Source organism: Neolamprologus multifasciatus, chromosome 4 (genome assembly GCF_963576455.1).
Source record: "Neolamprologus multifasciatus chromosome 4, fNeoMul1.2, whole genome shotgun sequence".
Classification (NCBI taxonomy): Eukaryota; Metazoa; Chordata; class Actinopteri; order Cichliformes; family Cichlidae; genus Neolamprologus; species Neolamprologus multifasciatus.
The window spans coordinates 13164471-13177051 of NC_140442.1; the positions used below are offsets into that span (position 1 = coordinate 13164471).

The window sequence follows — 12581 nt, forward strand, 5'->3', positions numbered from 1 at the left end:
ACTGACATATTGCAAGGTTCCATTTAAACTTCTTTACACTGAGAGAGAGGGATATTCACCATTCCCGCCTATTTAAAGACAAAGCGAGTTGTCTGAACGACGTTAAATTAGTTTGGCCTATGTTTTCTACAGTTGCTGGCTAAAGCAGGTGTAATGATGCCCTCTAGCGGTGGCAGGAAGCAGAGTCGTTGAATGGAGTGACCAATGACTGACTCTGACAGGAAGCGTCTCTTGAGCCAATTAGGTTTGACCAAAGATCGTCTTATGTCTCATGTGTGTCACTCTGCAATAAAATTACTGTACGTCTCATTAATTACAGCGATTAAAAAATTGACAATACATATTTAATTTGATTATATCAGTTTTTTTTCACAAAGCAAGAGTTTCATCACGAAGCTTTCAATCTGTTTCAATACGCCAAACTTGTAAATCATGTTTTGGTACCTGAAAAAAAATGGAGTGAGATGTCTGTCCTCTACTACGTGCCACTGGTAGAGTTTCGGTTGAAGTCTGAGCATAGTGCTCCACGTGTGTTGTTTTGCTTTGTTATGCATTCATGTTAATTATTGTAGCATGGGGAAGAATAAGAAAAATAAAGTGCCCGATTCGGGAAAACAAGCGGGAAAACCTGGACAACGTCAAAGGTACCATGAGGAAGCTAATACGTAATGGAAAATGTGCTAGTTAAGCTAGTTAGCAACAGAAGCTAGCTGATACGCGCTCCAACCCAAGTTGTGAGCGATCAGATTAAACCGGAGTTGTTAAAGTTTTAAGTGGGGACTCGTGTCTGCAACCAAACATGTTTGCTTTTTGTTTTTTCCTGTCTGTATTGTGTCCAAATTTCAGTAAAGCCAAGCTCCAGAGAGATGGTAACCCCAAGAAAGCCAAAGAGGTGGACCACATTCAACACATCCCCTTCAAACTACGAGAAATAATGAAGGCTAAGGACAGAATGAAAACTGGGTCCCTAAAAGTCAAAAAGCCGAAAAAGGGTATAAAAAATGTTTCTAAATATTCATTTTAGTCTCATGACTGTCGTGTATAACTAATAAAGACTGTGTTGTGTCTTTACCCATCTCACCTGAAGATAAATCAGAGTATTTTCTAGATGGAGACATACCTGTTCCACATTTCAAGAGGGGCAAACGGGAAAGCGTGAAAGCTTACGTGCAGCGGATGGAGCGTGAGACAAAACATGTCATGTTCCTCTCCAAAAACCAAGTAGACAGGAAGCCCGAAATGGATGCAAGCAAACAAGAGAGGCCTGCACACACCAAATCTGATAAAAAGAAGGAGTGAGTACACTTTAACTTTACACTAAACCCCATCCTTATCTAGTAGGTTTCATGGCATAGCTTGTCTTCACTTATTCTGATTTGTGGCTGGGTTTCTTTTTTAGTATTTTGGCACTAATATTTTTATATGCGTGACATGGATTGAATAACAGTAAAGTATTGAAACAATATGTAAATCTTTATCAAAGTTCTTGATCCACAAACTCATGACATGACGAAAAGCGAACTTTGTAGCTGCTCCATCCATCACCATTTGTGTTGTACAGCAAAAAATCTGCAGTAATCCTCCAGAAGTTTTATTAAAACATGCAGATGAACTGTTAACTTAGCCTAATACAGTGTTTATATTATTCAGCTTACAGAATGCTATATAAAAGCTTATATGGAATGGGCAGCTGTCCTATTTTACATAGAAGAAATAACTGCGCCAAACAGGGGTGAGTCTAAGGCAAGGGTGGGCAACTCCAGGCCTTGAGGGCCGGTCTCCTGCAGGTTTTAGATATCACTTTGAATCAGCTGTGTTGGATCAAGGACACATCTAAAACCTGCAGGACACCGGCCCTCGATGCCTTGAGTTGCCCACCTAAGGGGATCTGTTAGACTCATCTTGTGAGTCTATAACACCGTTATAACATCTGTTTTCAGCAGCACAGAAACTTTGCGTGAATGCAGAGGGCAAACTTCAGAATGCTGATTTACCTGCTGCTCTTCATTGCAGCAACCACATTCTCATTTAAAGCCTTACAGACACAAACTCGCTCTTTGCTTGACTTCTTCATACTTAAACAGGCAGACACACATGCACAAAAACTCATAAACATGAACTACCTCATCTCAGAAATAAAGCTTTGCCAGAGAGTGCTTTTGCATTTAAGAAAATGTTACTGTTGGGGTTTTTTTTATTTTGTTTTGTTTTGTTTGTTGTTGTTGTTGTTTTTTTTCCAAAAAACTTAATTTGATCTGACATGTAAATGCAGTCAATGGGTTTATGTTTTGTTGTTTTTCTGACAGGTGTTGTGTTCAGCTAAACTTTTAAACACTGCAAGTTCTAAAATGGAAACTAATGAACAGTTCATTTTGAAAGAAAGTGTTTTTTCTCTTTTGAATATTTATTATTGCTCATTAATAAGACAAAAGTATTTCTTATCTGATTAATCGATGGAACAATCAATAGATTACTCGATTACTAAAATAATCGATAGCTGCAGCCCGACTGTCAAGTGTTACATTTTTAATGCCTACTGATTTTCTATTGGCAGGTATGGTAAAATGAAGCTACAGAAGCTACAGCAGAAAAAGGTGAACAAACAAGAGGACAAGATGGAAGAACAGATGTTTGTAGGTAAGAATGAAGGTTTTACAAGGAAATGTGCTTATAGATGCAAACAGTGTTCCACAATTTGGTGCATTGTTCTTTAGGAGATGGGCTCTGTCTTTGACTATCACTCTGTTTGGTACTAATAGCAAGAGGTAGCATTTACCAGATATTATTTTCAACATTTCTGTGAAAGTCTGGGACTTTTTGACATATTTAAAACACTAAAGGTCTTCAACACAGAACTTGCTTCAGTAGCATTTCTTTTTTCGTAGTACACTATCTACTAGGTAAACAAGGGTGCAGATGGAGGACATGCTGTGAGATATTCTTTCAGTAAAGCATTTTTTTTTTTTGCAGTACTGTCCTGATCACTTCTCTCTGAGGAAAGTTCAAACCTCTATCTGAAGTAATCCCAGATTCAGCTGTTAGAACAAAACAAACATTAAAAATTTGTCAGTCTGAGGCAGAGTAAAACCAAATGACGCAGAACCAAATCACCTCAGTTGTAGTTCTCCGTGAAATTCAAGTAGATTAGATGATGTGTTCCTGGTGTAAGCCACAATGGATGCAGTGTTTAATGCCTTCAGTTGACATAAAAAACAACCACAAAGTTACCGTTTATGCTCATCTTTTCTGTCGGTGCCCTCATAAATCTACAGTTTCCTACACAGAAAGTGGGAAGAGCATTTGCATCTCTGGGGTTTACAGAGACTGTTCCAAAAACAAATATATATATATATATACATACATATGTGTGTGTGTATAGATAGATAGATAGATAGATAGGTAGGCTATCTATCTATCTATCTATGTATAATCGCATTCTACGCATCTTATGCTCGCTCACAAAGCTCTCAAACCGGTTTCTTGAATATGACAATGAGTTCACTGTATTCGCATGGCCTCCACAGTCCTCAGAACTCATAATAGACTCATAATGGAACGGGAAATGTTATGGATGTGCAGTCTACAAATCTTCACCAATTGCGTGATGCTGCGATGTTAGTACGCACCAAATTCTCTGTGCCATAAATTAAGGCAGTGCTGAAAGCAAAACGAGTTTAAGCCGTTATTAGGACAGTGTAGCTAATAAAGTGACCAGTGTGTAAATCAGGTGTTATGGTTAAAAGTTGCTGGGCTATGCAAACATGGAAAATGGCAAGAAGTATTTAATTAAGGCAGCGTAACATGGCAACGGTGAGTAGTCATTAAAAAATTCCCTGTAGTTAAATTATGGCTTTTGTTTCATAGATGATGTTCCTTTTGGTGAAGTTACAATGGCCCCTCCATCTTTGAGTGCCAAACCAAGGAAAGCTGAAGTCAAATCTCAGGTAATCACACCGTGCATTGATCACATGATCTCTCATCGAACCATGCAGATGGTTCATAAAATCCTATTTCCTTTTTTTTTTCCATTTCACTGTGCAGAAAGCATCAAAGGAGCTGCTCCTAAACTCTCTTCTTGGCCATACTGCAGTCTCCACTACAAAGCCTTCCATGGCCAAACAGAGAATCATGGAGGAGGAGCGGGAACGAGCAGTAGAGGCATACCGTCAGCTGAAGAAACAGAAACAGCAGCAGTATGAAGCTAGGACTGCAAGCATGAGAAAACTCAAAAGCCTTCATTGATGTCGCTTTTCACTCAGCTCATCTGCAGTCAGTGTTCCTGGCAGCAGCCGGGCTGAGCAGTGATCTGTAGAAACTGTCTAAATAAGATGGAGAGCTAGCCACAGTTGAGATTAATATCTGGGGGAACTTTTTGCATCCATAGACCACTGTTGGAGGCTCCTGTAGCTCAACAGGTACAGCAGGCTGTTTGCTTTTCATGAAACTGGCAACATACCACTCCCCCACCCACACTGTCTAAAAGAGGGGGGAAATGTGTAGTATTCAAATGTCTGTGTGTGCATGGGTGGATGTGGCTCCTTGTGTAAAGCGGTTGGTTGGGAAAACTAGAAGGGCACTGTATAATTCCATTTTATCTTTAGGTACACTAAACAACACTGCCACTTTCACAACGTTGTTAATTTAAAAGAGTGAACGGCTTTCAAAGTGCTTTGTAACACTGCAGAGTCATTTCCCATGTCCGATGGAAAATACATGGAGATATTTTGCCTATGCTCATTTATCATCCTTGGAACGCTTGCGTATTTCATCATTTGTATTTACAGTTTTTTCACATTTGCATGTTCAGATAACCAAATTCTGAAGTCGTCCGTCATGTGATGGACAGTAAAATCCATCCATCAGGTTATTTCAAAGTAAAGATGATCCTCTGTTTTTAGTGGTCCCACTAGATGGCACTCCTCTTGTACACAGCCGACATAACTTGCTCATTGTTGGTGCCATATTATATATTGAAGTATTTTATATTGTTGTTAAATGGTTGAGTGGTAATGACTGCATTTTATATAGAAAATGTAAATAACACGTTGAGAAAAACCATGAGGTTATTTATTATTAGATGTTTTTGATTTTTTTCCATGCTCCTCAGCAGATGTTCCCTGTTTGTTGTCATATTCACTGTTTTTTTTTTTCCAGAGCATTTGGATAAATCTGGAATTGTCATCCACACTGATGTTCAGAAACACCAGCTGAAAAAAACAAATATCCTCATGAGACCTCTTTAGCTGTTCTTGGGTTTTAAAGTCCTTTCCAGCTGCTGTTTTTTGTTAGTACGTCTGTGATAGCCTCGGTCTTGGGATAAATGAGCCATTAACCTTTTTAAATGTGCAACATTTATTAGAGCCTGGCACAGCTATTTATATTTGTAATCCTTCAAAGGCTTTACACTCATGAACGAAGCCATTGTTTAAATATTTGCATATGAGACAGACTGCGCATATTCAAATCTTTGTTCAAAAACTTTCAAAGCGTGCTATCTAAGAAGAAAATTAAACACATTGATAATATAATGCAATAGTGATCAACTGAATAATATGACCAGATGATGTCAATACTGAATTCTTCTTATCTGGTTCGTGGGTCCAATCACTGCTATTTAATCAGCTTGACTGGTGAAACCCTCAGTCCATGTTTGTCCTCTGATGGTTGTCACAGTGACACGGAAATGTATTAAGTGGGGACAGCTGCTGGTGATTGGGTGCACCGACTCCCTTGAGCTGAGCACATTTGCCATTGGTTATATTCCACCTGTGTGCAAGACAGCAGTTCACATTATCAGAGCTTTACAGCTGTTTTTCACTTAGGATGTTAAGATACTGCTTTTTTTACCTTCTTCTTCTTCTTTTAGTTGAATTTACTGACCCCGGAGTTACGTAATATACAAAGCTTCGATCATGTTAGTGTATTTATATAGTCAAATATTTCTAGTGCAATGTGACACATTGTAAGTTCTCTGTATTAAATGTTTTACCAACCATCCAAAGGTCCGCTGGGAAGCATGAAATCTAACCAGACTTGAGCAGTTTCATTGGAAATATTCTGCTCTGTTTGTGTCCACATGCAGTGTTTCATTTTGGACATTGTGCAACGCTTATTTTTTTCCGCCTTTTTTCAGCCAGATCAAGAAGGTGATACTGAAGGTTATTACAGAGGAAAACATCATTTGCTTATGTGTTCTGTTGTTGTTCAGTGCTGTCTGATTTCCTGTTAGTGAGCAATTTATCTTCCGATCAAGTACCCATGGCTGCTGACAGTACAGGATGGGAAAGAGTAATTGGGAGAGAGATATTTAAGCCTGCTGCTAGGCAGCCACTGCTGACTGAAGCTTTTAAAGATGTGTGAGTGTGTGTGAGTGAGATAAATTATATTAAAATAATTGTGCTTGTCATGTAGAGAAGACAGACTACCTCTTGTGAGTCAGAGCAGTTGTAGATGATACTTTTCGCAGCAATACGTACGAAATATTAATCTGTTACCACAGTGATTGATGGTTGGATTCAGCAGCATTACAACAACATCAGCTTAACTATCACAGCGGTCTCCCTTGCGGAACTACAAACTCGGGCATCACAGAGCCAACCCCTGGATGTCGTGCTAGGTGCCAGGCCAGGCTTATCAAGCAAACATATGTAAATATTTGAAGCAGTAAACTTAGCAATTCTGCTGACATGATGACACTTCCTCTTTTACCATACAGTACCTTTCCTTGTTAGTTGATTCTTTCTGCAATCCAAAACGCCAGAGAATTTAACTGAAGTTTGTAGGGCTGACACCTTAGAATTTACACCTTCACATTTATTTCATTCATGGCTAAAAGCCACATTTTTGCATATGATTACACCATTATAGTTACACAAATTTACAACTAAGTATGTTATACTGTGGTGATCATGAACAAATTCTAACGCCTACACACACATATATGTGTGAACGTGTTAGAATTTGTTTGTATATATATATACACACATATCTTGTATTTGTTGTATTTCACTATATAATCTTTCCTCTGTAAGCCCAGTGTGGTTTGCATCATTATTATAATGTGTGGTTTTGATGTACATAGAGCAAGCATTGCATAAGCATTAATGGAAACTAAGCAGTCATATACTGAATATTACTGGACATTCACTCTGTTATTGCTTAAGAGAAAACAGAGATATAAAATATCTGATTCTTGGAGCTGTGAGATGGAAAAGCTCAGTGCAATGTGCTCGGCTCGGGCTGCTAACTTATGATAGTCCTGAAGATGTTTAGGAATCCACTGAGCACGACTGGGAGCTGCAGCTCCCCATATTCAAAGGGCCAGGTGTGGTTCGAAGTATCCCTGAGTCTTGGTCCTTCTGTGAAAATACACATATGGATTATTTTCACATGTGATGTCATGAAGACGGGATGTTTCGTGGTTAAAAATAGCACTCACCCTTGTCAGACCTTTGGCAATCAAGGCTATTTCAGTGGGCTGGTATAAACAACTTCGTGCCTGACCATTGTAAACCCCATATGGAGACGCTGGATTTGTGGATTCTGTCATAAGAAATGTCATTTTACAGTCATTACTGGATTCATTTTGTTGTCTGTGTACAATCTGTTGCAAAAACCTAAAGCCACTCCCAATTTTTTAAAATTATTGCGCTTCCAAGGAGCTACACTTTCTTAAAATTGTCCAAGTGATGTTGAGCATCAGTTGTCCATTCTTTCTGAAGTTTTGTTTTTTAAAAAATAATAAACAAATTGATACCCAAAGTGCCTTTAGCCAGAAGTTTTGCATATCTCAGCATGGTATAAGCATATATGTGTATGTGCATGTATGTAACGAAATTTGCTATATTCAAACCGACATTGACGTGGATGGAAAAACAGAATGGGACATTATATGTTTCAGTAATATTGTGGTCTGAGCCTCAACATTACTGAAGCAGTTTGGGTTTGGGCCAGCCAACATTCAAACAAGGTACAAATAAGGTACAGCCGCACAGCACTGTTGACAGAACACTGCCCAAGACTGCGGAAAAAGTAAATCCAGTCAGACTTCAAGAAGTATGGAGAAGTATTTCTGAAGTCTACTTAAAGAAATGACAAGAACGTTTGCCTAAGAGAATCCAGCCTTTGTTGAAGAATAAAGATGGTGATCCAAAACATTCTCCTTCAAACTCGTTAGAACTGTGCTACTTTGGCTAACATACTGTCTTGGCATGTATGTTTGTACAATCATATGAGGTGGCTCAAGACTTAAACCTAAAAACCATTATTAAACCATTATTAACAACTGAAATGGCACAATTTAATACCTCTGTTGTTTGAAATTGTACAGTGAGAAGAATCAATATATTCAGCATTACTTGGGAAAATTAGGCACCACACACACCATAGATATTTCCTAACATTGAAGCAATCTGTACCATGTGCCACATACTTTAAATGATAACAGTATAATGTATCCTGTATTGGTATCGGTTGATACCAGTTGGGGTCCAACAGTTAAACCTGATCATTGATCTCAATATTTAGTGTGTTGAGAATGTAAGGTTTGCAAGCAACAGACTTCATATTGCAATGCAGTGATTCTTCGCAATGGCAATATGCTTTGTGCTGATAATGTGGGTTGTGAATAAATAGGAAAGTGGTATACAAAAACAGCAATTTTCAAAATTACAAAACAGTAAACTGGAGAAGGTGTACTGTAGCCAGTGTGGGTCTTCATTTGCTACACTGATGCATTATGTAATATACCACGCAGTGCTTGTTATCAGTTTGGAATAATCAAACGTGTCTCAATAAAATTTAGAAATTAATTCCTATTGATTACTTAATTACTACTTAATAAAATGTATTCATTCTAGTGATTCTGTACCCACCTAAACAGTGTTAAACTGCTGAACTGTGAAGTTAATGGCTGACCATAATGTGTTATGCTGTACCTGGTTCATCCATAGAAAAGGCTTTATTTTCTACGTAGACATGCTGCGGGGTGGGCTGTGGCTCCTTCAGAATGTTGTCGTAAACCAGGCTTCTAGCAGGATAGACTTCTTCCCCATCGGGTTGTTCCTTGTTTGGGTCCTCCTGGGTCAATAAACAAATTTCTGGAATTGCATAGAACAAGAGGAACACCCAGGCATTTGACACCACGGCTATAGCCATAGTCGGATCGTCCCAGCTGGAATTATCAAGTGCTCGGTTCCCATAGATGTACATGACAATCCAAGCTATCCAAAGTGCCAAAGTGAGGACTCCTGTGACCAGGATAAAGGCTCCATCACGGCGCCAGTGCTTTTGCTTGTGTGTTAGTGAGGGCACAGACGTTAGCACCACAGCTGCTATCAGAACCATTACATATATAAGGGCCATCACAAAGTCCCGGCTGACAAAGCTGCAGGCCAGGTCAGGAACACCGAGACCTCTGAGTGGGCTCCTGGCCACAGTAATGACAAGCCACTCGGTGTTGATGATCACCTCGACAAGCCAGAGAGCCAGGGCTCCCAGCCATAACATCCAGCTCCTGGGCCCCTGGCCTCCCCTTTGCAGCAGGGCAAGCCACAGCCCATGCATCACCAGGCAGGCCAGACAGCCTGAGAACAGTACTCCAAACAGGTACCTCCGTGCAGCACAGGTAGTAGAATACTGCTCCACAATAAAGGCAAAACTAAGTCCAAACAGACCCAGTGTGAAAACTAAAATGCTGGCCTGCAGGCCCACCATACCCTTTCTCTTCTTGTCTGTCACAAACGGTAAGCTAGCCATGAGAATGACGAACAAGATAAAGGCAGTCAGCACACCAACAGCAGCAACAGCTTCCACTACGATGCCCCATACTGCTGTCAGGTCACACAGATTATAATATATGGAGCTCACATCACCACCACATCCTTTTGGAGCACTAGTTGGGTCCATCGCTTCACTGCAGATTTTCGTTTAAATGCTGCAACCAAAAAAAAAGAAACAAAAATAATTTGATTACTTCAACATACATGTTAATATTGAAGTTACAGATTTGATTAATAACATCCCTGATTATTACAAAACAAACTATTGGTTTAAATTGCAAGTAATATTACTGTAATAGATTAATATTGCTCACACAGTAATATTACTGTGTGAGCAAGTTAAATAGTGCCATGCATACACAGCTGTGCCATTCCACTGGAGTTTCAATCTGAAAATGACCTAATTTCTCTTTTATGGAGTTTTAATGTGCCATACTAATTACTGTAAATTCAAATATTCATTCAGGTCTCTAAAGAATCCTGGAATTATGTACTGCATCCCCTGGCTGTAATTACAAAACTGAGTCATTCTACACAGAGCTTTAGTCACCGATCACTCTATAGCCTGCTAAGACCAGCTAATTAGGAAAAGCATAATTTCAGCATTTTACCATGACACCTAATGAGTTTTTCCACACAGTATCCCTGTTCCAGTACGCACACAGGTGTCATTCAGGAATCATATGTATTTTAATAGCAGAATGTATAGTTGTAGGTGTACATTTTAAACCAGCTATTATTGAACGGCAACTTAATTATTGTTTATTCTCTTCTTCTGACTGTAACTGTAATATAATAATTAAAGGACACGACATTAAAAAGTTAATATGCTTTTTATGCGAACTTTCTGACTGTGAAGATTTCAGATAAAGGTGCCTGTGTGCGATAAGAACATCGTCCTGCTGCTTATTTAATAATTATATTAGACCCAGTGAGTTAGCTTAGTTAATTAACAAAAAAAAACAAAAAAAAAAAACAGGACATGCTGTTTAAAGGACAACAAGTTGTTTATGATTATTTATATAACAGAATCGGAGAGACTTAGAGGGGGAGACAGTTATGATGTTATAAAAATAAAAAATAAAAAGAGTAAACGAAGGTTCAATCAGGTATCTTTGCGTAATAACACGAGTCTCTTACCAGGATTGCAATGAGAGCTGTTCTGCTAGCCTCTCCAACAGGTAACAGGTAGATTCAGTCCGATAATGATTACTGACCTCCGAAAAGAAACTTGCCTTGCACGAACGAGTTAATTTTTTATTGGTGGTAGTAGTTCTTCTCCATTTTTACAACACTTCTTGATGATTCGACCAATAATTTCTGTGCGTCAGGTGTTGACTTTTGTTTTGTTGTTTTTTTCGGGCGGGATCAGAAACGGACCTCCATCGGCCACTCCTCTTTTATTCAGGCATCTTATAGTGACCTCACAGGTAGTTCCAACGAAGTAGTTGCTTCTTTTAGTTATTATTAATATTCTGTAAAAGTTCTCTAACGACTCACCTCAAACCACTCTGCTCCTTCCCCAGCCTCTGGTATCTACAGCTTTGCATATTCTTTGAGATTAGCACCCGGCCTACTTATTTATTTCAGGCAGCTTACATCCAAACAAAGGGAGCACTCATGTATACAGGCTATGCGAAGTGGTATGACCCATGCAAACACGCCGATCGTCGATGACTTTAACAGGTAATTTGTAATTAGGTCAATTTTGAGATTAGCCTTGAAATACTCAACTCCTGCGCATACAGCAGCGTTTACAGTTGCCTATTTTGCGCTCCTATTGTGGAATATAATGACTCACATTCGTATTTTGGTTCAGACGATTAAATCCAATACTGCATATCAAATTTCTGAAATATACCATTATTATTATTGTCCATATATCTAGGCTACTTTAGAGCAGTTACAGTTACAGGAGGGACTGTATGGTAAGCAGAGCCACCTGGTGGCATCAAGGCCGGGTTGAGTCCTGTGTTTTTCAAACAAATTGGATTACACAACAAAATAGATCTTTCTATTGATCCGTTGTACAGTAGGACATGCCAGTTAAAAACCATAAGATAAATAAGCACATTAGTGAAGGAATTGATTTTAAGCTTTTAGACTGTCAGTTTTTCAAAAAGCTCTGCTTTCCTTTATCTTCCATCAGTAGCTTTTCCCCCCATTCCTGAAAGTTATTCAGTGGTGTTTTATGCCATAGTCTGTGTTTTCAACTATTAAGTGGTTGCAGATCTGACAATTTATAAGACATAAACATGATTTTGGGTGGAGGGGATTAAACGTGTTTTCAATGTTGTGTTTCTGTTTGCACTCTTTTTTTAAAAGCAGTCTCTTTCTCCTCTAATTTTAATAAACTATAAAAAAAATTAAAAAGTAATAAAGTTTTTTTTTTTTTTTTAATTCAGTGCAATAGTAAGCGTCTCCTCACTGGCTTCACTGGCAAGTACCAATGTGGACCTATTGAAGACAAACTAAGGAGGAGGACGTAATCAGCTACAATAATCAAAGCAGGAGAAAACTGAAGTCTGCAATAAATGCTCACAATTATTGGTTGACAGTAGAGGTGTGACGTTTTTCAGATAAAAGAAACACAAGTGGATGAGCTGTGACATAAGAAATTAGAATCAGAATACTTTATTAATCCCAAAGGAAATTATATAGTTACAGTAAGTACAGAACAGACTGAACTAAATTAAATAATAAAATATATTTCAAAGTTAAATATAAGAAATAGCTCTAATATATACAAATAGCTCAATTAGAAATATCCAGAATATTATCAAGATTAAATATGATTGACAT

At 38.6% G+C, this 12581-nt stretch overlaps 2 protein-coding genes across 4 annotated transcripts; one reads left to right on the top strand and one right to left on the bottom strand.

The window, feature by feature from the left end:
- Nucleotides 1-461: 461 nt before the first annotated feature.
- On the top strand, nt 462-6001 carry ccdc137 (coiled-coil domain containing 137). Its single transcript, XM_085158003.1, has 6 exons — nt 462-644; nt 847-992; nt 1088-1295; nt 2555-2637; nt 3865-3944; nt 4042-6001. The coding sequence occupies exons 1-6, from the start codon at nt 574-576 to the stop codon at nt 4240-4242; spliced, it is 789 nt and encodes a 262-aa protein (XP_085014129.1). The 5' UTR covers nt 462-573; the 3' UTR covers nt 4243-6001.
- A 966-nt stretch (nt 6002-6967) lies between these two features.
- Nucleotides 6968-11672, bottom strand: LOC146519984 (G-protein coupled receptor family C group 5 member C-like). Of its 3 annotated transcripts, XM_085157997.1 has the most exons (4): nt 10920-11506; nt 8937-9934; nt 7439-7542; nt 6968-7358 (listed from the first exon to the last, which is right to left on the bottom strand). In XM_085157997.1, exons 2-4 carry the CDS (start codon nt 9904-9906, stop codon nt 7269-7271), a joined length of 1164 nt encoding a protein of 387 aa, XP_085014123.1. In that variant the 5' UTR covers nt 9907-9934; nt 10920-11506; the 3' UTR covers nt 6968-7268. The 3 variants fall into 3 exon arrangements, with proteins under 3 accessions (XP_085014123.1, XP_085014122.1, XP_085014121.1); XM_085157996.1 differs by having other exon boundaries at nt 6968-7542; nt 11280-11672; XM_085157995.1 differs by having other exon boundaries at nt 6968-7542; nt 10920-11669.
- Nucleotides 11673-12581: the final 909 nt, after the last annotated feature.